Source organism: Protomyctophum bolini, assembly GCF_963924005.1.
Source record: "Protomyctophum bolini genome assembly, chromosome: 1".
Lineage (NCBI taxonomy): Eukaryota > Metazoa > Chordata > Actinopteri > Myctophiformes > Myctophidae > Protomyctophum > Protomyctophum bolini.
The window spans coordinates 10,616,124-10,643,238 of NC_137862.1; the positions used below are offsets into that span (position 1 = coordinate 10,616,124).

The 27,115-nt window shown below is 43.5% G+C and overlaps 2 protein-coding genes across 2 annotated transcripts; both read right to left on the bottom strand.

Annotated features, from left to right (window-relative positions):
* Positions 1-2,434: 2,434 nt before the first annotated feature.
* On the bottom strand, positions 2,435-26,538 carry gch1 (GTP cyclohydrolase 1). Its single transcript, XM_080759093.1, has 6 exons — positions 26,007-26,538; positions 16,153-16,262; positions 9,972-10,027; positions 5,496-5,527; positions 5,278-5,362; positions 2,435-5,083 (listed from the first exon to the last, which is right to left on the bottom strand). Exons 1-6 carry the CDS (start codon positions 26,374-26,376, stop codon positions 4,957-4,959), a joined length of 780 nt encoding a protein of 259 aa, XP_080615219.1. The 5' UTR covers positions 26,377-26,538; the 3' UTR covers positions 2,435-4,956.
* On the bottom strand, positions 12,689-13,696 carry LOC308312473 (DNA polymerase beta-like; the record flags this gene model as incomplete). The annotated part of the gene is made up of 1 exon (XM_080759080.1): positions 12,689-13,696. The coding sequence occupies one exon, from the start codon at positions 13,694-13,696 to the stop codon at positions 12,689-12,691; it is 1,008 nt and encodes a 335-aa protein (XP_080615206.1).
* Positions 26,539-27,115: the final 577 nt, after the last annotated feature.

Sequence of the window (27,115 nt, forward strand, 5' to 3'; positions counted from 1 at the left end):
CTCTCCCTCCCTTTTTATAGGTTTCCATAGCAAACAACTCGAAATCAAAACAAGGATACAGCTCAAATGTAGCCTTGTGGGGGTAGGCATTTGCTTCACAGGTGTGTGTGTGTGTGTGTGTGTGTGTGTGTGTGTGTGTGTGTGTGTCATTCCAAATAAGTAGTAAACTGTAATAGTATATATTAAGGTGGGAAAAGATACTCGATCTATATGGCCAGTAACGGGAAAATGTAACGTACGTGTTTCATAGTTTCTATCAATGAAGCCAGTGTGTGACGCCCTCCTCTCCTCTCCCTGAAGTTCTTCACGGTGTGTTTACTCAGCCACAGAGTGCATTCTATCCTACAGAGGGCGACCGTGTACAGTCCGGTCTGTCTTGTCGACTATCACAGGGTGGGGAATGGGGAACATATACTCTTTCTAGTTTCTACTACTACAGCCATCAGAGCCATGACTGCAGAACCGATAAAACAGTCACTGCAGTGTGTGGGAGCTAGTTTACCCATGCAGTGCTGACTGCTGAGTGATTGGGCTTGGCCTACCGTTCAGCCCCCCCCCCCCCCCCCCCTTATATCCTTCCCAGCTTTGAGTCCTCAGTGTATGTACCAGTATCTGCTCATCTTCCATTGCAATTTACTTACCATCCCAACAGATCCGCTGTGGCTTCTCCCACCTCGACAACAAAGGAGAAGGGGCCTCTAGCCCTGGTCCAGTGCATCAGCGAGTCTCGACGCACTGGACCAGGGCTAAGGGGCCGCCTCCTGCCTTCAGTGCCTTCAGCTCGTTAACAAAACTGATGCACAAACTTGGACCCATCAATCATTAGTGTTTTCTGGAGTCACTGGTGTTTCGAGTCTTGTGACAAACACCCTCCTCCAGGCGACCTGGGGTAGCTTTTGGCTACCCCAGGTAGCCAAAAGCTGGATTTCGACTGCAGCACCACATGATTGACACCACACAAAACATAGGCCCTATATCAAAATAGCCACAGTTTTCATTCAAATAAAGTACCCCCTCGCAGTACCGCCCTCTCCCCCTGGAGAACATTGATGTCCTATTTGTAATTATGTAAGGTCTAAGGACATAAGTGGGTGGGTCATTGTTTCTTGCTTAACAATGTAATGTAGATGAGTGGCCAACTGTCCTGTATAAAGAGAGGGCGTAGGGCGGAGACTCGTTGGGAATTAAGTAATTAACTATTCCGGTCGCCATTTCCCTGCCTCACTGTGGCGACAGATATACCATTGTAGATATAAGACTAGATAAAGTGCCCCTCGGGGCACAGGTCTCCACCAGGGCAGGGCAGGTTGTGGTCTCCTGGTGGCGCTATAATAGGCCAATGTGAAAAGGGTGACAATTGCCTCATGATTTCAGGCATTTTGTTACAAAAATGTGTTTTGCAAAAATCCACCGGTTGGTGGCACTACAACAGGCCAATGTGAAAAGGGTGGGATATATTCCTCAGCCTAGTAGGAAAGTCTGTGAAAGATTTCATGTAAATTGCACACTGCGTTCATGATTTGAGGCAGTTTGTTTCAAAAATGTGTTTAGCAAAAATCCACCTGTTGGTGGCGCTATAACAGGCCAATGTGAAAAGGGTGGAATATATTCATCAGCCTAGTAGGAAAGTCTGTGAAAGATTTCACGTAAATTGCACACTGCGTTCATGATTTGAGGCTTTTAGTTAAAAATGGGCCAATCCTGCAAGGCTGCAAACTTTGAAAGCCAATTAGGATGGAATATGAAATATCGGACAGATCCGGCTTGAACACATAACTATAGCATGACTATAGAGATAGCATGACTATAGAGATAGTGTTTAACGATTTGCATGATTTTTGGACAGAATCTGGAGGAGTAATATCAACAAATGTGTTTTTCAAAAGTAGGCCTCCTGGTGGTGCTATAACAGGCCGTTCTGGAAAATTTGGGGCAGAAGTTCATGTTGGCGTCCAGGGAGTGTGTGTGCAAAATTTGATCGGGTTAACAGTGCCAGAGATTAGCTGTACACGGACGGACGGACACACACAGACACGGACAGAATGCAAAACATACTCTCCCCATGCCTTTGGCCTGGTGGAGACAATAATTAAATAAACACTGTATGGTTTGGGTGTCAGATGACAAAATAACATAACCTTCAACAACATTCAAATTCAGAGCGACAAAGATAATCAACCGCTCGATGGAGGTGGAAAAAAAGTTTAAAAGTAGAATGGTGCTCAGTGGGACTGGAATACTGAAGAAAAGGCAGCAATCCGAGCACTCAAAAAGGTATAAAAATGAGGAGAGGTTGGATATAAAATCATGGTACTTTATTAGAAAAGTTTAAAAAGCCAACATGCTTCGACTCACAAAGGAGTCTTCATCAGGGCAGGCATGATGCCCTGATGAAGACGCCTTTGTGAGTCGAAAAATTATTCATTGTGGTGACGTGACGTGTGGTGGAATGTGATCATGCTCCACATGTAAGGTTTTCAGCTGAGTCATTCCCCCTGGCTGGCCCTGCTGACTGCACCCCACCATTCTGTAACCCTCAGAATGGTGAACACTATGTAGAACTCAAAATAATTCCTTCATTTTAGACCTCTGTTCTGTAGAATTTGGCAATTGTTTCTAGGCACTTAAAAGCACTTCTTGGGGTTCTGTGAACAAGCACATAGCAGTCACAAGAATAGTTGTCATGTGTATAGATTTATTTGTTGTCCTTTGATAAAAAGTATTTGAAATGAACACAATACAATAGTGGTGAAGGGGCCAACAGTACTGGACACCCCTCTCAACAAGGCCACAGATAATAAGAGAAGACCTGTTTAGTCAGCTATAACGCTCATCTTCCCATCCGCAACTCAGGCACGCACGCACACACACACAAATAATACATACTGTACATTGACAGAACCCCAGTGATAAATGTACAGTACACAGTAAAATCCTCATTGTTGATATGTGTACATATGATGGAGTGCACACACAAAAAGACAACCTACCTATGACGTGACAACAAATATTATTGTGATTCTGAAATGGACCCACATGGTAGCCCATAAAGGTCCATATCGAACAGCTCCGTATTCTGTACCCTCTTTGACTTAAATGAAAGATTTTACTGTGTGTACAGACTACATAGGTTAACACTCAGTCGGGGAGTAATATTTCATTAAAATGTCAATGTCAAAAGAATGCTCAAAAATATGGATAGCTACAAAATCACCACATACACAAAACCTTTTCCACATTGTTCACGACTACATCACAGTGAATGGAGTTCCTCCACTGACAATGGAAATGGAGGAATGTGTACAGCCGTGATTCCAGCAGTGGTTCCCATTATGTTTACATGTCTAGGATATAATGTGGACCCCCCTCTGAAAAGATCTTGTGCCAGGGACATTCATGAGTTGTGTTGTTAAAAATAAAATGTGGCAAACATTTTCAATGCTGTTCTGCAAGCTCACAAGGCGGTGCATCGTAGCACGCTGTGAGCTTCTTAGCTTGTAGATCGGCTATTTGAAAATAGGCAAGCATTCATTTTTGGGGGTTTGAGGTAATCTTATCTTCGTCTACTCAGGCTTTTGTGTGAACCCCACCCCAGACAGTTTTTATGTTCCATGATTCAGTATTTCGATATTTGATACCCCCTTCCTATACAAACCCATCGCAACTTCAAAGTCCATTTTCGATTAATTGAAAACACCTGTCTTTGGTTCTGATGACGAATCAGAATCGGTCCAGGCCCATAGTGCCTGAGTTAATTGGGCCTCATATGGGCCGATCTGCTATTTTGGAAAAATCGTGAAATCTTTTACAAATCTTTGAATAATATAAGCAAACATTTTTAACTAAAATCTTTGCTTCTGGGGGGTCCCTGGAACAAAATATTTTGAGATGGAGGTCGGTGGCTAAATACATACCTAATCTTGGGGGTCCTTGACATGAGCATGTTTGAGCACCACTGAGTTCTTTGGAAAACTGTTAGGATTTAGAAGACATTAATAATGGGTTAAGTGGAGGACAGAGCTTCAAGAATTTTCCAGGACACATAATCATGTGTGAGCTAGGGACGTACAGCTGCGCTGCCTAAAGGGCAGCGTACAGCAAGGAGGACACTGACCACTGTGACCAGCATTGATTTTGACAGCAACAATGTTAATTTTAGTCATGAATAAAATGCCATCTGCTAGTCGCAGTGCGATGTGTTGTAAGCTTGTAGATCAGCTAGTTTCAGAACATGACACCTGACTGCACGCAACAAAGCATAAAACGATTTGTCTTAGTCTCTTACTGGATCTCTTCTCCACTAGTCCCTCATAGCCATCATACCACTTATTATTTAATGTCATGGGAACTTAATGGCTCTGCATGTTCTGTGTGTGTATTTGATTTCAAAACCACACACACACCAGCAGATATCACAGGATCACTGGGACAAAGTCTGCTACAGCAAACAAACCAGTGAATCAACAAAAAACATCACTGTCTCTAGCCTCCACCAAACTACCTGGAAAGATTCAGATTAAAACATCACTGTCTCTAGCCTCCACCAAACTACCTGGAAAGATTAAAAACATCACTGTCTCGAGCCTCCACCAAACTACCTGGAAAGATTCAGATTTTACCTTTTGAACAAAACCATAATAGGTTCACAGTCACACGACTGGATTATCTCAAAATGACTAGGCGATGATGACAAGTACAAAAACACACATTGTGTGATAGTACAGAAGATCGATAGAGAAAAACAACTACGTGCATGTACTGTACTTGTACACACAAGCGAAATATAGACACACAAACGCACACACGCACACACAACAAACATCCATGACAGCACAGATGAGACAGCCCCATACAGGCAACCGGAGGAGAAAGACAGAATAGACAGAACATAGACAAAGTAACAAAGAGTGTAAAGGAAAGAACGTTTGTGTGGATATAGAGCCCACAGCGCCCCCCTCAACTCCTGATGAGGGTGAGGAACTCGTCACGTGTTTTGGGGTCCTCACGGAACACCCCCAGCATGGTGCTGGTCACCGTCTTACTGTTCATCTTCTGAACGCCACGCATCACCATGCACATGTGACTACAGAGGAGAGGAGAGGAGAAAGTATTTAAAATCCTGTGTGAAACATTAGCTTACTGTAATTAGCTTGTCACAATCATCTCCATGACCCATTTAGAGTGACCTGGTGCAACCTATACGTTGTTATACCTTTGAAGTTGATAGTTGTTGCTAATAATGCTATACATGTAGTAAAGTAACATGTGATGACCTACGTTGCCTCAATTACAACCCCGACCCCGGAGGGCTGCAAAGCTTCTGTGATGGCCACAGCGATTTGCTTGGTCAAGCGCTCTTGAACTGTGAACAAACAAGGATCAGAGCAAAGTATAAACTTAATGTAACATGGGTAAAGTTCATTCTTTTGTAACAGAAAAAAGCAGTGAATTACTTTATGCACACAAATTCCGAAGCAAAACAATTCAATGGGTACCTTGTAGCCGCCGGCTGTAGATTTCAACGATCCTAAAGGAGATCCAGAGACAAAGGAATATTTCATTAATTCATTGTTAGATTTTATTTAATGGGGGGGGTTTAGTCATAGTGTAGGCTGCTAAATGGGATTTAAACAAACTGACAAAGCCTCCCTGTCTAGTCTGTGGTTCAACAAAAGTAGCCTATTCTGCATTTGTGACTCAACCCACACACTTCTGAAGAGTAGTCTAGCCTGATAAACAAATATTTAAACAAATGAAACAGGATGGTTTGATTTGTGAAATGAAAATCATTTATATATCTAGATATTTGTACATTTTCGTGTCAAATTCCCACCATAATGAAGGATTTGAAATGGTGTATTCTGTTGAAAGTGAACCCCAAACACGGGCAAAGCATTTGCTCTTAGGTAGACAATAGCAATATGAACACATGTAGCTACTGCATATAATACTGCAACCCTTCACCGAATAACATCAGGAACTGGAGAGGTTTCACCAGCAAAAGTTGCGGGCAATCCTGGGAATCGGCTGGGAAGAACGCATCACTAACAACGTTGTTCTAACCCGTGCCGGCCTCCCAAACCTGGAAGCGATCATCACCAAGAACCACCAGCTGCAATTCCTTGGTCATTTATGTCGCAGGGAAGACTCATCCCTCCCCAAACAGACCATGTTTTGCAAACTCTATGGTGAACTCTAGGCTGCTAGGCCAGCTAGGGGGACCCAAGAGATGGCTGAAAGACCGATTTAAACAGCTACTCAAAAAGACCAGGATCCCTGTGGACAACTGGGAGGTCCTGGCAGAGGACCCCTCATCCCGGTGTTCAGAAACTTGAGACTGATCAAGCACAAGCAGCGGAAATGAAGCGTCAACAAAGACACCAACGTCTTATTACTCCAGGACCTGGCTAAAGATATGTATGCACTTCATTTAGCGGAGAATATATAACTAGAGCTCCATATATGGAGACGAGACATTTAGTGCTGATGACATCATGCAAATGAAGAACTCCATATATGAATCCAAACCGTCTGGGCACCGAGGCCGCTGAGCCAGCCTGACGGTTAGCTCAACCATCTGGGCACCTAGGCTGCTGAGCCAGCCTGACGGTTAGCTCAACCGTCTGGGCACCTAGGCTGCTGAGCCAGCCTGACGGCGCAACGCACGCTCCACTCCCGATCGCGACGGCCTTTGCCGTGTGTTTTCCCTCCCATCTCTCTCCCCATTTCCTGTCAGATTACTTTCAACCTACCAATAAAGGCAGAAAAGGCCAAAAACATATTGTAAAAAAAAGAAGCATCCAGCCGACTGGCATCGTTAATGTGACAAGCATCCAGCCAAGCCCCAGATACAGAGTTGAGAACTTGAGACCAAACCAATATTTGAATGATGATTAGAGACATACATACATGCTGTCAATGTGCTCCTGCTGAGGAGGTTGATGAACAAGCAGAAATTGCCCCCCATCCACCATTTAACTTTATTTATAATCTTATCCCTAACCTGTACTTGTACAGGTTACATACAGACTTTGCTTGATGTCTGTCTAGTAAGTAAGTAAGTAAGCCTTGAGGCCCATAGGGCAGGAGCCTATCTCCTGTTTCTGTAGCGTGAGGCAGCTTGATGTACAAGTACACCCCCTGGACATGACGCTAGTATGTCGCAGGGTCTTACCCCCAATACAACCCTTGATGCTGAGTGTCAAGCAGTCTTTGGTATGACCCGACCAGGGATTGAACCCCGACCTCCCAGTCTCAGGGCGGGCACTCTAACCACAAGGCCACTGAGCTGGTCTAGTGTCTACACACATAAAGTACATGTACCTAGCTAGAACAGCTTTAATTTGATAGATGGAGAGCTTTGGGGGTTTAGCACTAACTATTGATTAGAGGTGTGTGTGAATCCCACTGACCCCAATACCTAGACCTAATTATCTCAGTAACAGGTAGTACTGGACACACAAACACACGCACGCATGAATGCGCGCGAATGCGCTCGCATACGCGTGCACACACACACACACCTATAGACTCACCAATGCAGATTTTAAGCAGCTTAAACATACAGTACCAAGACAGACAGACTACTGGGACGGCAGTGGCTCAGGGGTAGAGTGACCGGATGGAAACCACAAGGTTCCCAGTTCGAACCCAGGCTCCCCTAGAGTTAGTGAAGTGTCCTTGAGCAAGACTCTGAACCCCTAATTGATCGCGATGTGCAGGTTGGTGCCTTGCATGGTTTCCTCCGGCATCGGTGTGTGAATGTGTGTGTGAATGGGTGAATGTAATAATAATAATAATAATAATAATAATAAGAATGTAATGCCTTGGATAAAGGCGCTATATAAATGCACAAAATAAAAATTAATTTAAAATACACACACACTATCTTAAAGTTACGCCTAATTCCCATTGAGAGACATTAGATTGAGTGAGGAGACATATGTGTTCAGTTAAGTGGGGCTTAAGAGTAGGATGGTGGGTATTATAGCAAGTGAAGACAAAGTTGGATGATGGGTATTGTAGTAAGCGGAGAGTGTTGGATCATGGTTATTGTAGTAAGTGGAGAAATCGGAGGAATTGTGTTCATACGTTTACATGGCAGGCAAAACATTTCAAACTTTCATTTTGCTTTAATTGGAATGGATTAAAAATCATGAAAACCCCCTAGTTTGACATGTCACATCCTACTTAAAGCATAAGGAAAGTTTGACATTTTTACCTGCCATAGGATGTTAATGAAAAAAGAAAAGCCCAAAACTAACAGCCGGTCAGCAAGTGGATTCATGAATGTATGTATATAGACAATATTTTAGGCCAATAAAACAAATACTATACAGTATACCAAATTTCCCACTTTAAACAAAAGACAAACTATCTTTACACCTGGGAAAAACTGAATCCATTCTATTTGGATCAAATAGTAATCTCAGCAAGGCAGATGGCTTCTTGGTTAGAGTGGGTGACAATATTATCACACGAAAAGATGAAATTACCTACCTAGGTTCCATCCTGGAGGCAAATCTTTCCGGTGATAAAATGGCCACCAACGTAATAAAAAAAAGTCAACCAAACAAGATTCCTATACAGGATCTCCTCACTGGTCAACAAAAACACCTTGAAGACCCTAACAGGAGCCCTCGTACAAGGTTTCTTCGACTATGCATGCACCTCCTGGTACCACAGCACCTCTAAGGCCCTTAAAACAAGGCTCCAGACTTCCCAAACAAACTGGTCAGGCTCCTACTTGGCCTCACTCCCCGAACCCACCTCACCCCTGCCCACTTTGACAGGCTGGAATGGCTTAGGGTTGACGACAGAGTACAGCATCTTGCAATGGGTCTGGTCCACAAGATTCGCTACACCACCAAGATACCCATGTACCTGTCTAAATACTTCCTTAATGTCAACGAAGTCCACACCCACAACACCAGAGGGAGTTCAACAAACCATGTGCAACCCAGATTCTGCACAAACAAGGGTCTAAATTCATTCCGCTGGAAATGTGGAACGCCCTACCAACAGTAATTTGCATGTCATTAAAACATGCAAATCCCTTGACTCCTTCAAAACTGCTCTCAAAGGGCACCTACGGACGGCTGCAATTCGAAACTGGCCCCCGTAAAATCTGAATCTGAATCCCCCACGCACCCCTTTTCCCCCTCACTGTATGTTTCTTTTCCATTTTTACCTCCTCTATAATGATTTCCTGTTTTGACTATATATAGTTGTGTATATTCGTACGTCTGTTAATGTTTTGATGAATTGAAAATGGTGGACCCTATTGTAAACAAGTGTAATGCTTTATGGTGTCGTCCACTCACAGTTAACAGTTTTTTGTATTGAGTTGTACTGTAATTCTGCAAACTGTTAATAAATCAATCAATCAATCAGAAGCCTGTCGGGTGCCGGACTATATGGCTTTCTTCTACCCAGCTATTTGCTTCTTTCCTTATAACATGTCCGATTGTCCGTGCCATCTCAGTCTGCCTCTCCTCATCACATCCGTTCTTGCCTCCACTGCCATCCTGTCTCACTTCTGCCCTCATCTTTCTCTCCCTCAGTGACACACCACACATCCATCTAATTATCCTCATCTCTGCTCAGCGCAGCTTCACCCTCAGGGCCCACGTCGCAATTCTGTACGTCACGCAACTTCTGACGCAGGTACAAAAACTAAAACAAATTCAAACTAATGTGTAGTTTGTCTTCCACTTCAGGTGAAAAAGCAGGGCAGCAGGGCAAATGTGACGTATGCAACACAGCTGCGGCAAATCCAATTATTTATTTATCTCTTTGTCTCTGTTGTATTTAACACCACAGTTATGAACATCAGCTAGGTGAAGGAAGACACATGTACAGTACAAGTACGTCATAAGTCCAAGTCGACAACAGGCTGAGCCAACTGGGGACTAGGAACAGATGCGTCACTGAAGCAATGTGTGCATGCATACATTTGACATTTTACTTACCTGGCCAGTTTGCTGAGTCCAAGGACCCTCTTGTTAGGGAGGTAACCAATATGAACCTGCGCAGAATGGACACACACCACATTAGCTTTTCTGGGTAGCCTACTATGTAGGACATAATTCATATTTTGTGTTTGCTAGTAATGCTGCCATTACTAGCAAACACAAAATATGAATTATGTAATTCTATTGTACTCTACATTTACAGTATTTACAGAAATAGTGAAACACGCTGATATGCATTGTAGCTTGACCGGTGGTTACTAAAAGTACGGAATTGAATATCAAAATGTACTAAAATGTGGTAGATTGAAAGTCAAAATGTACCAAAAATGTACTTAAGTACAGTCCTCAAGTAAATGTTACTGTCCAACCACTACAGTACAGTTTTTCACCTAGTAGTTTATGCTCAGTTTCAAGTGCCATGTAGAATAAGATCATCATGGGTGTGTTGGGATATGTACACCGTCCGGGAGTGCACTCACGCATTAGTTAAAGTATTGCACAGTGCGCTCAGTGCGCTACAGTATATCCGCACGCGACTACAAGCAACCAACAGTAAGGAGTCGGACTACAATGATGCTTCTTGTAAACTGACAAAAAAAAGGCAACAGCCTATCAAATTGCAGACCCACTATCCAGCAAAGCTACTGAGGACATGTATGTTTAAAGATGGACTGGTATTGCCAGGCTGATGATGTGGATTCACTCACACGTTTGAAGAACGTGTGAGTGAATCCACATCATCAGTCTGGCAATGCCAAGTAATATGTTGACAATATTAACAAGAACAATGTGTTCCTAGACATAGCCGGGTTGCCTACCCACTACCCAGGGCCAGTGAAAGTGCTCTTGGAGGTACACAGTGGTTACACACACATTATACACACACACATTATACACACACACATTATACACACACACACACACACACACACACACATTATAAAGGCCTCTCAACATGTGATTCCAAAATTGGGGATGATTGGATGTCGCTCATGTTCATAACAGTTTCTCTGCTCAGAAATAAGCTCCACTCACAAATCTTTTGAGGCAATTACAGGGAAATGGTATGGAGTATCATATTTAACGGTATTTAACGGTTTAACGGTCATTGTCACATGAAGTAGACAATTTTGTGCCAAATTTAGGGAAAGTAAATCATTTTTCGCTTTTGGCTCTGTGTTAATTGTTTACTCAAAGTGTGTTTGGATGGACATGGTTCATGATTTTTATTTTCCTTGTTTTTCTTACCGATTTGTGAGTTTTGGACACAATCTATAGTAATTGAATTGAATTGAAAAGCAATTAAGCAAAATGTCTGAGACTAAATGGTTCGCACACTAGCTGGTTGAGCCAACAGGATACACTCCCTTCTACTCTGACATGCAGAGATGGAGGGACAAACTGTAATAAGGAAGCAAAATGTGACAGACAGGGGCTGTGCTCAGAGGATGTGAGGAGAGTAGATAAACAACAGATGAGAAAAGGGGAGGAGGGAAGAGAGGCCTGAAAGATGAGAGGAGGTGAATAAGCTGGTGAATTGCTATTGTCGATTGCCTGAGCATCAGACGCACACACACGCGCGCACACACACACGCGCGCACACACACACACACACGCAACCACTCAAATGTCAGACGCAATTTGTTGACAAGCCTGGAAAAAGGGCAGCAGCAACAGGCATGCAAAGATCTCTATTGCCTATTTTCCCTTCTCTCATCTCTCTCCCTACCTGCTGTTCGCAACCCCCTGTCATGTTAAACATATTGTCTATCTTTATTAGTACACACTGCAAGATAACACAGATAACAGGGAAATGTATACTACTACAATTAGTATTAGGAATATTAATAATTGTTGAAGTAGTAGAAATAGTATACATTTCACCACATTCTCTGTTGCTCAGATGAAGAGGGGAAATGCTAGTGGGCACTAGCAGTAGCAGGTTGTCCTATTGTCTACTAAAAATGTTCTTCAAAAAACCGGTTAAGGCGTATAAAATACCACATATACAGTAGGCTCTGATACAGCCTGACAGCGAGTCCAGGTTAAATTCCTGAGCCCGACGAAGCTTTGCTGCGTGTCACTCCCTGACTCTATACCTAATAGCATAATAGCCCCACAAATCTAAAAGACAAAAAACAGTGTAATATAGTATCTGCATCGTTCTTCCACCGTCCATATATCCAGCCAACCCTCCATCCATCCATCAATCTATTAATGAATCCATCCAACCAATCATCCACCCATCCATCCGGCTGGATAGATGGGACGGATGGATGGATTCTTTCTTTCATTTTAAATGTCTAAAGTTAGAACATTTTAAAATAAATATATAAATTCACACTCTTATCATCATACATCATCACATTCCGTGCTCAGCCAATCAAATCATCACACAAAGCTGTGCATAGGAGCTAGCGCCCCCCCCAAAAAATATTTAAAAGGGTAATTGAAAAATGACATGCTCATCATGCATTAAAACAATTGATGACATAATGGATCCATCATGTATACAGAAAACCCAACAATGCCCTGTAAGAGATTGAAGTCATGGTGCATGCCACCACTTATATTGGTGGCTGACTGTGGCACGAAGCTTGGACAAGCCCATGGGTTGAGTTGGCTAGTCGTAGAAGCCGATGCCTGCTCTACAAGCCTCCCCCCTCCCCCCACAGACACAGAGTTTGCGTATTCTTGCAGTCATCTTTTTTGGTTCACTCGCTGCGGTCCTTTGGCTCTCTGTATCTATACTGGATGTATTCAAAGATTTCCCTCTCACTGTCCACCTTCAGAGGCTCGCCTGGCACTCCGGTGACCCCAAGTTTACGTACGGTGTACTCGTTAAGGGTGAAGCCTTTCTCCAGAGCATGAGTTCTCATGTTCTTATTAAAGATATCACTCCCTGTGAAATACAAAACACCACAGTAGTACTGGTCCTTGGGAATTAACCTGATGTCAATACGTCTGTGAAGGTACTCGTCATATTTGTTACTGCTCTGCAGCTGGCAGACACCCATGAACTTGGTGTCTCCTTTCGATATAATGTCTGTCACAAATCCAACGGACTCAAAGTGTTCCACAACAGCATGGAGGAGCTTTGGCTGCTTCTCAGTCTGAGAGGTGAAGTCTGGGTGGGTCAGTAAGAGATCAACATCACCACTGGATGCAACGCCTCTCCTGTAGCTTCCACAAATAGTTCCTACGTATGCTGGATCTACCTTCTTCAACTGCTTTAGAATGAAAACTTCCATCGTCTGCATTTCAGCTCGTGGAATCCGCTTCTCAAATTCCTCAAAGTACCCGAGTCCTATCCGTTGATGATGGTTTAGCTTGTGTTCAATGTTTTTCAAATCTTCTAGTGTTGTCACCCCCTCCTCAAAGAACTTCCTGGCTGCAGCAGGACCAATTCCAGTAACTCTGGTGAGGAGATTAATGGAGGAGGTTGTGCCATCATTACGAATCTCCTCCAATCTCCTTAGCTTGCCGGTTTGCAGAAACTCATCAATCTTTTCTGCAATTTTTGCTCCGACGCCGTCCAATGTCTTAGCCTCTGTACCACTTTTGATCTTTTTGGAATATTTGGCAATGGTAGAGGCAGCTTTCCTGTAGGCATTGTATTTGTGTATGGCTCTGTTGACATTCCTCTCATAATTGGCCAGTTCGACTAGAAAGTCTGTTATTCCTTTGTTTAGGGTTTCCTCCGGTGCTTTCCTCTTACTCATAGTCGATTTGTCCTTCACTTAATTGTATTATGGTAAATGTATTGTGTTGTTGACCAGTCCAATAAACAAGACAATACCTCGCAAGTCATTATCTGCTAACACAGCAGCATGTCTAAGCTAACAATGACCACACCCACAAATACCTGCTAACTTAAATTATAAAGGGACTCTGATTTTAAAACCTGGCCAAATTTGGCGTCATACATCATTATGTCAGACAACTGATGTCATATTATGCCTGCTTGACAGCTTAGCTGCTGCATCTGTGTCATGGGTTTGTAATCGGCTGCGTATGTCGGTGGTGTCGCTCGGCCAATCAGGGACCATGTATGTATGTATGTGGGTGGTGTCGCTCGGCCAATCAGGGACCATGTATGTATGTCGGTGGTGTCGCTCGGCCAATCAGGGACCATGTATGTATGTCGGTGGTGTCGCTCGGCCAATCAGGGACCATGTATGTATGTATGTGGGTGGCGTCGCTCGGCCAATCAGGGACCAATCCAGCTAGCGCCCCACACAAAAACTATTGTTTGTGTGTGGGGCGCTATCCCCTCCAACGTCATGACATGACGTCATGTGGCAGCCAAGTCTATGGACTTGTAATGTTTGTCTTATTCATGCCCCCCCCCCCCACCCAAATCAGCACGCCCCTCCGTGATGTCATGTGGCAGCCAAGTCTATGGACTTTATCAGTGCTGATAAGGAGGTGTCGGTCTCTGTCAGCGGTGCCTGCCGGAGGGAGATGGGTGAGTCATTGTGGGGTTAATGGAGACAGACACACTGATGATGCAGGTAGGAACCATGCAGTAAATGTGTGTGTGTGCGTGCGTGCGGGATTCACTGCTGTCACCATAGCCCATTTACGTGGTGAGAAAGATCAACAGCCAGCCTGTTTGCTTGCTCACACCTGCAGGCTACAATCAATACACAAGGAAGGAACAGTGGTTCCTTCCTTGGTTGGTTGTGGACTCTGGGGTGCAGGGATCCCTGCAAAATGAGTTGATATAACACAATGTAGCTGCTATTTAACAGATGTAAACAGATGTAAAGGGGCCTGGGCCATGGCTCAGCGGTCCAGGCACCTTGGCCGGCAGCCCGAGCATGGCAGTGTGTCGCGGGCTCGACTCCCGATCTCGACGGCCCTCACTGCATGTCACTCCCCCATTTCCTGTCAGCCTACTGTCTGTCTCTCTATAAAAAATATAAAATAAAGGCGAAAGCCACAAAAAAACAACATTTAAAAGATGTAAAGGAAGAATCTTTTTTGTATTAACAACTTAAATCTTGTATGGTACAAAATATGTTCTGATGGGGGTCCTTGACAGGACAGAGTTTTGAGAGCCACTGCTTTACAGAAGGCCAATTATGTCAAAGGCTCCAGGTGGAGCCAGGAGCAAAACGACTCTGGACAGAGATCTTTGGATAACTAGATCTCAGCTAATCTCATTGGATCTCATGTTCCCTCTACTCTCCGCTGGTCCAGTCACACCCGTGTTCCTCTCTGATCATGGTTTCTTATCTAACCCACAGGAAGGAAGGGCTTCTTTCTTTTCTGAACAGAGGCTTAAATTGTTTCCCAGGAGCACAAACTGCTGTCATGGCAGTGGGCTATGCGGTAGCAACTATCGAGCAACAGGTTGCAGTTCATTAGCAGAACAAAGAGTGGAGATGGGGCCAGGCCCCCAGAGCGGCTGGGAAAGGGTGAAGCCGCCCCACCCTACTGGCCTAAGCTGGCACTGCAGGTGGACAAAGTACACGCACGACCAAAAGAGCGCGCAGATTTAACGTACATGAATCGATTCAGGCGCGTTCATGGAGGTTACTACTTCCGCATGTTGGCCACCAAATGTTGGTGCATAGAGTTAGTCCGGGACTAACTCTATGGTGAGAGAAAAAACTAAGAGCATGTTATGTGGTGAAATTGGGAAATCAAAGTAGCAAAAAGACAATGGTCATTATTGGTCATTATTGGAACGTAAACCCTTTCTGGGTGATGCTGCAACAACGACCTCCTACTATGCATTATCTTTTATTTAGCTACTTAAGATTTTATATAGCTACTTAAGAACAAAATCAATAATTTTACATGAAATACTGACATTAGTCAATTCATTAATGCCCAATCAATCAGATTCGAGCATTTAACAGGGTAATACGGGAAAGTGGTCAGTTTGGCTGTGTGTGTGTGTGTGTGTGTGTGTGTGTGTGTGTGTGTGTGTGTGTGCGCGTGCCTGCATGCATGCATGTTTGTGTGTGCGCGCATGCGCAAATGTGCGTGTGTGGGTGCAAGTGTGTGTGTGTGCGTGTGTGGGTGCGTGTGCGTGTGTGGGTGCGCAAGTGTGTGTGTGCGCAAGTGTGTGTGTGTGTGTGTGTGTGCGCACGCACGTGTGTGTGTGTGTGTGTGTGTGTGTGTGTGTGTGTGTGTGTGTGTGTGTGTGTGTGTGCGTGTCCCCTACCCTGCCGAAGATAGGGACCAGGTGATGCTCACACATGGAGAACATGTCAATGTCTTTTACGATCACCATCTCATCATGGTCCTCATCAAAGATGGCGTCATTCATTACATCTGTGGAGGGGGAAACCACGTTTTTAGTCAGAGGCGGTCCGCTCCCTATATAGTTGTATTGTGTTAACACGTTGTAGTGTTAGACACTAGTGGGACTCAAAACCAGGCTGGCTGAGGGGTCCATGTGGGTTCAAAGGGGTGCATGTGGTTGGTCCCACATACTAACAGTCGACAGGCATTAGTCCGACACCCTACCCAAAACCCTAAACCTAACCTGACAGGAAACCACGGGTTAGTTTTAACCAGCCACGCATGTCGGGAGCCACGGGTGAGTTTTAACCCGGCCATGGGTTAGTTTTAACCTGCCACGGGTTAGTTGTAACCACGCATGTCGGGAGCGACGGTGTTGTCGGACTAATGCCTGTCGGACCGTTAGTATGTCTAACCAACGTATGTACCCCGGATCAAAGGGGCAAAGCCAAGTTAAAGGGGCAGTACACACTAAAGTCCTCACTGTTAAAACTCATTGACTGCCAAAGAAGAGACTTAAGTTACTACCGTATGTACTGTATGGCTCTCAGTTGCTACTAGGTGATCGATAAACGTCTGCCTCAGTCCACTAACTGAAAATTTCAAATCCGTTTATCTTGGATTCTTTTCCCAGATTGATCAAAACAAGCCTTATTCACAGAGTGAACTAAAACATGGCGGTTACAAAATGTTGTGTTACGGGTGAATTAAAATAAGATCACGGGACACGTTACACAGCTGGTCTTTACTTCCGGTTCACAGCCCTTGAGTTTTTAGTTTTCAAAATAAGAGCTTGTTCTGAAAAGACGTGGCAAGGGTTAGTATTGCTATCAAAATGTACTAAAAGTACCAACAGTAGAAAGTACCCATTGTGTAGATTGCAGAATGTCCCATATCACACGTTTTTAAAGGCAAAGAATGTATCACAATGCGTCTTGTAGATCTGCTATTATCAAATGGTCAAAATGCATACAGAGCGAAGTAAAAGTACAACATTTGTCACTGAGATGTAGTGGCGTATATTGAATACTCAAGTACAGTTAAAAACAAATCACACCCGTGTGAAGTGAGGGGCGTTAATATATTAAAGTCTAACTCATGTTGATTAGGTGATGTAAAACAAACAGTACTTAGTTACTTCAGAACCAGTGGAAACCATGCAAGGCACCAGGCTGCTCATCAGGAACAGTTAGAGGTAAGTGCACTTGGATGCTAACACGGCTGAGCCACGTATCCAAACGGGAACCTTCCAATTCCCAAGCTGCCACTCCACCTCCTGAGCCTCCTCCTGAGTCACATGGGAGCCATGCGCTTATGATATATAATAATATATCATATTGTTTATTGTCTTGACACTTTTCTATAGCACCCGTCACACAAGGCTGGATTTACCATTGATTCTTTTTAACCCATTTAGACCTGGGAACGATTCAAAAAAATGTCTTCTACATCATGACAGTTTTCTGAAAAACCTCATGTTTCTGTGCCGGTGGTTCTCAATATTTCATGTCAAGGACCCCAAAAATGATACCGGTATGTAATTGGCCGCCGACCGCCATCTGAAAATATGTTGTTACAGTGAACCCCCAGAATCAAAGATTTTAGTTAAAACGTTCACTCTGAAATATATATTCCATGATTTGCACCACATTTTAACGATTTTTCAAAAATAGCAGACCTACAAGCTCGTAGCACACCACTCTGTGGCGTGGCGGCTGTGGAAAGTCTGGTCCGGAGAGGGTTTGGATCGTGGTTGGATCATGATCTGTATACATTTCCCCCCATATCTCCAAACTCTATGGAGATATGGCGATCCTGATCCATTTCAGGGTTGTTTGCTGGGCTGGCTCCCCCAAAAAAGATTCGGAATGAACGAAGTAAGGGCTCAAAAATGATATTCTAGCCCAGGGGCCTTCACTACTATAAACCCAGCACTGGCCCCCCCACTCACACAGCTCAATACGATTTATACAAAGCTAAGAAGAATATACAATATAAAAACTAAAACACACAATCATTCTGAAACAACATCAAAATTGATGTGGCCAGTAGTCAAACTAGAAAAAGTGTCTCCATCTGTTACGGTGCTTCTCCCTGGAAAACAGTGGTGTTTATTATAGATGGGATCCCGTATGCTCTTTCTGATGTGGGTTTATTGCATTTCTTGTTGCCGAGGGCTCATATTGTGGCTTCAATAAAGGCTGCTTTATCTGTTTGTGGCTGTGTACCGGCCTCTCTCGCAAGACCGCACGTTTTAATTTCCTGACTGCCTATCTGTTTGAGCAAGGAAGGGGTGGGAGATTGTTCTGTGTGTGTGTGTGTGTGTGTGTGTGTGTGTGTGTGTGTGTGTGTGTGTGTGTGTGTAAAGACTCCACAATAAGTTAGCCAACTTATTGTTCTTTGACTTGTTACCTCAGATGTGTTTCTTTGTGAGCACTGTGTGACAAAGGAGAGTATGTGTGTGCTAACAGCTGCTTGCTTTGGTAGACGAATGTCACTGTTTATTTACCCAGTCTGTATTAACTAATTCACTCCACCAACTGGGCATTGACCGCAGGCAATAAGGCACTCTGACCTCTAATGAATTTGAGATGAATCGGTAGCAATCTGCCTCTATCAGATTTTTTTTCCTTCTTTTTAAATACATTTTAATCACTCACACAAATTAACCACTTAAACCCCATATGATTGACCGGATTCTTTTTCTATTATTGTGGGGAAGGCTTTCGGCGAAAATAGTAGATCGGACATGCTCACAGCGCGTCGCAGCCAGCGTTCATGATTTTGTTCAAAACGATAGATGGCAATCTTAGCCAAACGGAATGGAATATGAAAAATAGGACAGATCCATGTTGATCACATGACTATAGAGATACAGTGCACAGATTTGCGTGATGTTTGGACAAAATATATTTTTTTAAGATATTATTTTTCTGCTATTATAGTGTACAGTATGGTGACAGGAAAAGTCACCATCTAGAGAGTGTATGTGCAAAGTTTCACGTATATCGGTCCAGTCATAGGTAAAAACATGAATCGACATATTATAGCGCCACCATTTAAAAAAAATATCAAGTGGCATTTCTTCCACTGCCTAGTGGGAATGTGCATGCAACATTTCACAGTTCATGATTTGATCGGAAAATTAATGATCTATTCCCCCAGTATATTTGTATCCTATACACTAAAGTACAGTATTAGGTATGAATAGTACACCTGGCTGGCTGGCTCTGCCCCGCTGGTGTCAGACAATAGACCAGCTATTACCAGATGTGACCCCTGCTGCCTGTATGTGCGCTCCACTCAGTCAGCGTTGATGAATGGAGAGCGTGGGCCTCGGTTTGTGTCAGCAAGCAGAATGTGACAGCCGCTCGGCCCAGGACAGCCATCAACAGTCAACACCTACGCAGACACCCTCCATGCTCAACCCCAACACATCACACACTGCACCTGTGTACCACCCACAGGAATAAATGGACAACAATCACACACATGCACCCATTTACGAGCTCTATGTGTGAGACTCGCATAAGCACAAAAAACTTGATATAGTCCGGCAGGCAACAGCTATAGGTATCTTTTGTTTAAAGTGGGAAATTTGGTATATCGTTTTTTTTATTAGCCCAAAATATTGTCTATATACATTAATGAATCCACTTGCTGACCGGCTATCGGGATTGAGCAATTTATTTTATAGGGAGATATAATAATGTGACCATACCATTAACAACCTATAAGGCAATATTTTCAAATATTAATTATGCTTTATGTAACATGTGACATGTCAAACTAGGGGGTTTTCATGCAAACCTTGTAGCGTATACTCACGTCCTTTGAACTTGAAGAGGCACTCCCTGCGGGTCGAGAAGCTAAAGTTAACGCCTACTTGATGAGCCTCGTCTGATGATGCATTAAGAGGACTTTTAAGTTGAATTAAGAGAAGAGAATGAACAATGTTGACTACTCACCTTAAGCCTGCGGAGAAAAAATAAGATATTATTTTGATTTAAGAGAAATTGTTTGATAACACAAGAGACTCACCGACTTCCTGTTAAGAGAAGTATTTATACTCACCTACTTCCTGTGGGAAACAGACCTATGCCAACGGCGTATATACTGTATTTTCTACGTCCGAGCATAGACAGGGTAACGCCCCGCCTGCCTCTGATTGGCCTACCGACACTGAGCATAGACAGGGTAACGCCCCGCCTGCCTCTGATTGGCCTACCGACACATAGACATGGTAACGCCCCGCCTGCCTCTGATTGGCCTACCGACACTGAGCATAGACATGGTAACGCCCCGCCTGCCTCTGATTGGCCTACCGACACTGCCGGCCTTACCAGAGTTTCCTCCGAGGTGGAAGATACATGCTGGATAGTCTGCTGTGCGGTTACTCCGTGGTGGGAAATAAATATAAGTACGAGAATGACAGCTTGGCACGCGCGACAGTAACTTTTCTGTAGAAGAGGCAAACTAATATTATTTATTCCGTTGGGCTGTTTATTTGTATACATGTGTAAACTTGAAACATTTTTGTACTGTAAAAAGGTCTCTTTTCCCTTGATCTTTTTTAGTGTAACAGTATTAGTTTACTATACTGTAATTAGATTAATACACGAGTAAGACGCGCAAACGCGGGAAGCGAACGCAGATCGTAAATTGCAATAACAATTCACCATGACTCAGCCATAACCATATAAGGATTCCCCAAAGCAGCTATACGTCCAAATATGGAGTGTGGACGTAGCTCCATATATGGGCACAAAGTGTCTGTGCCCTTTGTGCCCATATATGGAGCCGAGTGATTTGTTGATGCAACACACTCCATATTTGGACGTAGCTCCATATATGGGCACAAAGGGGGGGACACGCACAGACATGATCTGCTAGGTCTCATAGTAAGTGCTCATTGCGTTCGCAACAATAATTAACACTAACACTTTCATTTAGAACACCAGCCAAATCAAATCATAGTACATACGTGTTCAATCAAAGCAAACGGCACAAACAATATTAGTTTGCCAGTTGCCGCTTCTACAAAAATTAAAGTTACAATACAATGAAGTTACTGCCGCGTGTTGCCATTCTCTTGTACTTGTATTATTTCCCACCACGGAGTACCCTTGCATCTCGGAGGACGGGCAGTGTCGGTAGGCCAATCAGAGGGAAGCGGGGCGTTACCATGTCTATGCTCGGACGTAGAATAGATATACGCTAACATGCCAAAGCAGTGAAAGCACCTACCTTCATCCTGTCAAGGGAAAGAATAAGAGAGCAGTTGTTAATTGGTTGGTACTAGATTGCCAGTGTGAGCCTGAGGCCCCGAATATCCCCCCGCCCCCCGTTATCAGGTCACCTGATCACTAAAATCGTCCTTGCAGTGTAAAGACCTTGACCTTGGCTTGAAGACAACGAACAGCTCTTGATGTTGACTCTGTTGATTCTAATTCTAATTCTCCTGCAGCATGCTTTTAGTTATATACCTTGGTTGCCTTGTCTCTGCCTGTTTTGAATCAGACTTTGAATCAGACTTGCCACAATGTGTATCTATGTGCATATGTGTGGGTGTACGCTTTTAATGCGTGTGTGTGTGTGTGTGTGTGTGTGTGTGTGTGTGTGTGTGTGTGTGTGTGTGTGTGTGTGTGTCACTCATCATGACTGTGTCCTCATACAGTACATATTCAAATCCAGTACAAAGGCACAACCCTGGGCATGATTTTTCTTAGAGTGAGTGAGTCATTCACTCAGAGGCGCACGTACACACACACACACACAGTCCCAATCCCGATTTTATTTATTTATGAAGGAAGGTTTCAAATAATTTTAAATTGACGTATGTGTTTCCACTATTAAATATCAAGAGCTGAGTGAATCAACTAGAGAATAAAACATGTATTTACTGTTTGAAGTAGGTGTGTTATGTTTCATTGGTTGCGTCTTAACCACTTAAATTATAGACTTTATTGGCCGATGTCCCCCGGGTGTTTGTACTAGGCTAGGCCTCCTAATTATGTCAACATTATTTAAAAAAAAAATTAATAAGAATTTGAAGGTTTTCAGAAACCTCAGGTTAGTTTTAGAAGGCGTTTTTAGAGTCAGCCTCAGGTCTAAACGTCCATCTATAAATGCACAATGTCATTGTCTGTGTGTACGGCTGTAATGCACGCAACTCGAGAACCGTTTGCCCCACTGACTTCAGATCTGACACACGCGTTCCACACCCCCACAGGAAGTGCAGTGCCCGTTGTCGAGTCGGTCGGACCCACAGTTGTCCAGAACCGCCACAAAAGGCTTGTGCCCGGGCTCTGGACAGGGCTCCTGCCCAGGGTCCATATATGGAGCTGGTCTGTTCTGACATCACAACACTCCATATTTGGGCATGCCTGACACATGAGAGAGAAAGATACAGAAATCTACAAATATGGGTATAAAAGGGACACAGACAGCTGACACGGGTACAATGGGTATTGATTGCATAGTCAGGTGGGGGCATGGATCTCCAACTTCCATCGTTACTGACATACTGTACTCTACAGCCGGGCACCAGTCTAGTGATTTGTAAACTGTAGCAATTTATTTCTCAAAAGTAAAGTGCTCAGAAATGCTGCTCTGCATTTCTACCGTATGTAGAAAAGAAGCACAGAACTTGGTCTTAAGTGTGAGCTAGTCTTTCGAGACAGCCTGTTGACTCATGTAGAGGAGATCTTGAATAAACAATATTTGGATATTCATGTCTTACCTGCTGTCCTAATAAATATTGGTACTCTGGCTATTGGCCGCGGGCCACCTTCTTGTTTATTCAAGATCTCCTCTACAGTTTTCTCCTGTGTGCCGGCACCGCCACAAGGACTTTGGTGTGCGTAGAGCCTCTTTGTACACAGCCTGTTGACTCATGTCAAAGAGGGCACTGTATTTCCTTTGTTTTGCCAATGGATTCCCAAATTGAGTGTGAGCAGATGCTGAGTCAAAGGAGCTTAAACCATTGAGGTTTGTGGAGACCGTAGAAGCGTAGAAGTATGTTGCTATGGTCAGAAGGGACACACCTGATCATATCCACCCACCACCACACGCACACACGGCACTGATACAGAGGTTCTCAACCTGTAGGTCGGGACCATCGAAAGAAAGAAAGAAAGAAAATGAATGCATCAAAAGTAAATCAGCAAACTATACTATAAGAACTGGTCAAACATTGCGTTGCAAGATGTTGTGAGCTTGTAGATCGTCTATTTTCACAATATTTATCCATGGAACGGAGTCAACTAAATGTAATGCCTCAACTCCTATACATTCCAAGTGCTTATCAGGGTGGGGGGGTCCCCAGGGCAAATATGATTGTTTTGGGGGTCACGGCATGAAAAGGTTGAGACACTGCACTAATACACCATTTATTTTCTTTACAGCACTAACACAGTACCACAACATGCTGTGTTTGTCAAACTTCTAAATCCAAATGTTTTTTTTTGTTTCGTTTTTCATTGCTTTCTCTGCTTTAGGGGTCAACGGGGCGGTTCTAGAAACAACCAATCAAAAGAGGGGAAGAGCACTGCTTAGTGTCTTTACAGAACAACACATATGTATGGCATTATAAGTGCCTACAAAACACACACACACACACACACACACACACCTCAGAGGTGCAATGGCACTTGATTATGTGGATAGTATACTATATGTATATGACATGGCTCATTTGAGGAAATGGACATACCGGTAAGCTACTGCAGCTCATTGAGATTACACTTTGTAGAACTCTATGTAAACTACTGTTCCTGTGAAATGTATCTAGGATTGTAGAGAAACTCAACATTCTTTGAATATGTTACAGCTTAACGATACACAACCACAGATTTCCTCCCCAACCACCCCCCAAGCCCAACGCCTCTAAACTACCTCCAGATGCATTACAAGAGGAGGATAGTTCAACAGGGACAGGAGGTCCAACAGAGGGAGTGAAGCGAATTTCGAGAAGAAAAAAAGAAAATGTGAAGAGGGGCAGCTCCCTGGTTCCACCACTCGAGGAAGTGGCGTGGAGAAGTCAGCCCATATGGACGCAGCAGTACCTCACTGGCTGTGGCTTGGAGAAGTCAGCCCATATGGATGCAGCAGTACCTCACTGGCTGTGGCTTGCAGTGGAAAGTAATGAAATACCAGTAGGCTACTTAGTTTGTTGCGGTACTTGCATACATTTTTCAATAATTTGTTCTTTACCTATAGGTTTGTTTACTTTTGTCCAGGGATGGATTAACCCCCATAGCGCTCGTGCGCACAATTTTTTGAGTTTTTCCGTGTTTTTATCAACTTTTTGACCTAAATTTAACAAAATCAGTGGCCAATGAAAGGTCCCCAGGAGCTTTTTTCAGGCTTTCAAGCCCAGTACAGAGCGGTCCAATTTCCCCAAAGGGCCCCTGAGAGCCAAGGGCCCCTGGGCCACGGCCCCATTGGCCCAATGGCTAATTTGGCCCTGCTTTCTATCTACAGTACTTCAAAGCAACTACCGGTATACTCCACTACAATTCAAAGCAACAGTTCATTCCAACAAGCACTACACTACATCTCAAAGAACATTTCAATACATTTTACAACACTACATTTCTAACAATTATGTTTCTACTTAATTCTTTCATATGAAAAGGACAAAAGCTAAATTAATCTGTCCAATTAGATAAGCAGATTTATGTAACATTTCAGGATTGCTGATATATTGTTCATCAATGAACGATGCATTAAGTCTTCATCCTTTCAAGGAATATGTTGATAGTGTGTATAGAGTGATAAGGCAGGGGGTCAGAATGAATGCAGCAAAAGGCCTCGGGTTGGATTGAAAGCCAGGCCAGCTGTGGCAAAGACTTTTCCTTAACATAGTATGCATGTAATGTAAAGGTGAGCTACCTGGGAACCCCATGGCGATGGCATCTTCACCCCTGTTGAATTACAATGACTATGGTGTGTGTGTGTGTGTGTGTGTGTGTGTGTGTGTATATATATATATATATGAGACTAACTATAATATAAGTGTGTAACTTTGTATCTGTTTTGCTGTTCAACCTGTGGGGGGGGGGTAAACCCATTTTTTAACAAAAAATAAAAATAAAAACTTGATGACAAAAAAATGAGACTAATTATAATCAATTCAAAATATTGTACTTGCAATTCATCCAAGTAATCTATACTTTTATAGCCGAAGTAGAAAAGTAGCAAGCCCATAGCCTCCTGCCCCTGTACTTTTTTAAAGTAGCCTATATATTTCCTTGTAAACCCCCACATTTCCACTCAAGTTGAGATACTGCAGTGGTACTAGTCATAAAGTTTTATCTTTTTCTTTCAGCTCTATTTTCTTCTTGGCTGCCATGAATTATAGCTGTATTTATTATTTATTTTCACCTATTTGTTTAACAATAAATAACAGAGAGTAGACAGTATAGATAGACAGCATTTCACAGATGAAAGGAACATATTTGCCTATAGGCTGTTTTTTTCTCTCTATTCTCGCTTCTTTCAGAAGTGTCATTTGCATTTGCGCGTGTACAGCTAATTAGCAACCAATTATAGAATGGCGAAGAACATTATTTCTGGACATGGATAATCAAAGCAAACGATAAGGCTGCCTAGGCTATATTGTACAATAAATGTTCCTGAATTGACAGCCATCAGCCGGGTATACTGTAGCTACTGTAACTATGCCACCTGTTGATCATCAGACAGACAAGACAAATCACCGAAATGCATTTCAATTATACATTTGGTTTTTAACAAAATATGTTGACTTACCCATAATTTTCTCCTGGTATCCCTTTGTGAAAAACTGCATAGCAGTGGCAGCCCTCCATGGAGTTTTGAGGAGTCCCTGTCTCTGCGGGTCCTCCCCGAGTCCTCTGAGGATGGTGGTGTAGGCTGCCGCAAGACTCGGTAGACTCATCTCGTTGTCCTCCACGCTCCTGGTGCGCTCTCTACTCCAGCTCTCCACGACAGAGGAGGAGGTGTTCGGCGTCTGGGAGCTGCTGCACTCCCCGGCAGCAGCGGGCAGCGTCGGCTTCCTCACCGTCTTCCCGTCAAAGTGTCCGACTATCACGGCGTCGCTGTCACCGGCGTCTTTCTTCTCGCTTTGGCCATACTGATGACAATGTTTGGAGCACTCCATAACTCGAGTTTATAAGAATCTGACTTTGGTTTTCTTTGCGGTGCGTTCTCTCTCCGTCTTTCGCAGGGACTCGTCTCGAAGTTTCTGTGGATGTTGTCGCTTGAGAATTTTTACCTGAGATCAAAGTATGTAGAGGAAAAGAGGGAGCGCACATGTCGCAGTTTCAGCATCCTTCTGTCTTTATAATAAACCCACAATAATCCCCGAGGATCCCCATTGGTCGGTTACTTGTAGTAGGCTACGTCACATTCAGCTGAGTGACTCACACAGTAGGAGTAGATCAAGGCTTAAATAGATTCGTTTAAATATTTAACATTTTTTTTACCACTTTCACCCTGGCTCCCTGATTTTTGGACAAAATAAATAAATACATCATCTTCAGAAATAGCAGTTTTACAATTAATCTCAATCGCTTTGTCAAGTCTATTTATAGCACGTTTAAAACAGCTGCAAGAATAGTAAAAGATAGACCCAAGTCCATTACAATAATAAAACCTATAACATACCGTAGGTGACTGTGGCTCAAGAGGTAGAGCAGGTCGTCCAATGATCCATGGGTCGGCGGTTCGATTCCCGGCTCCTCATGTCTACATGTCGAAGTGTCCTTGGGCAAGACACTGAACCCCAAATTGCTCCCGATGTGCTGGTTGGTACCTTGCATGGCTTCCGCCGCAATCGGTGTATGAATGTGTGTGAATGGGTGAATGTAATGCACAATCTATGTAAAGCGCCTTGGATA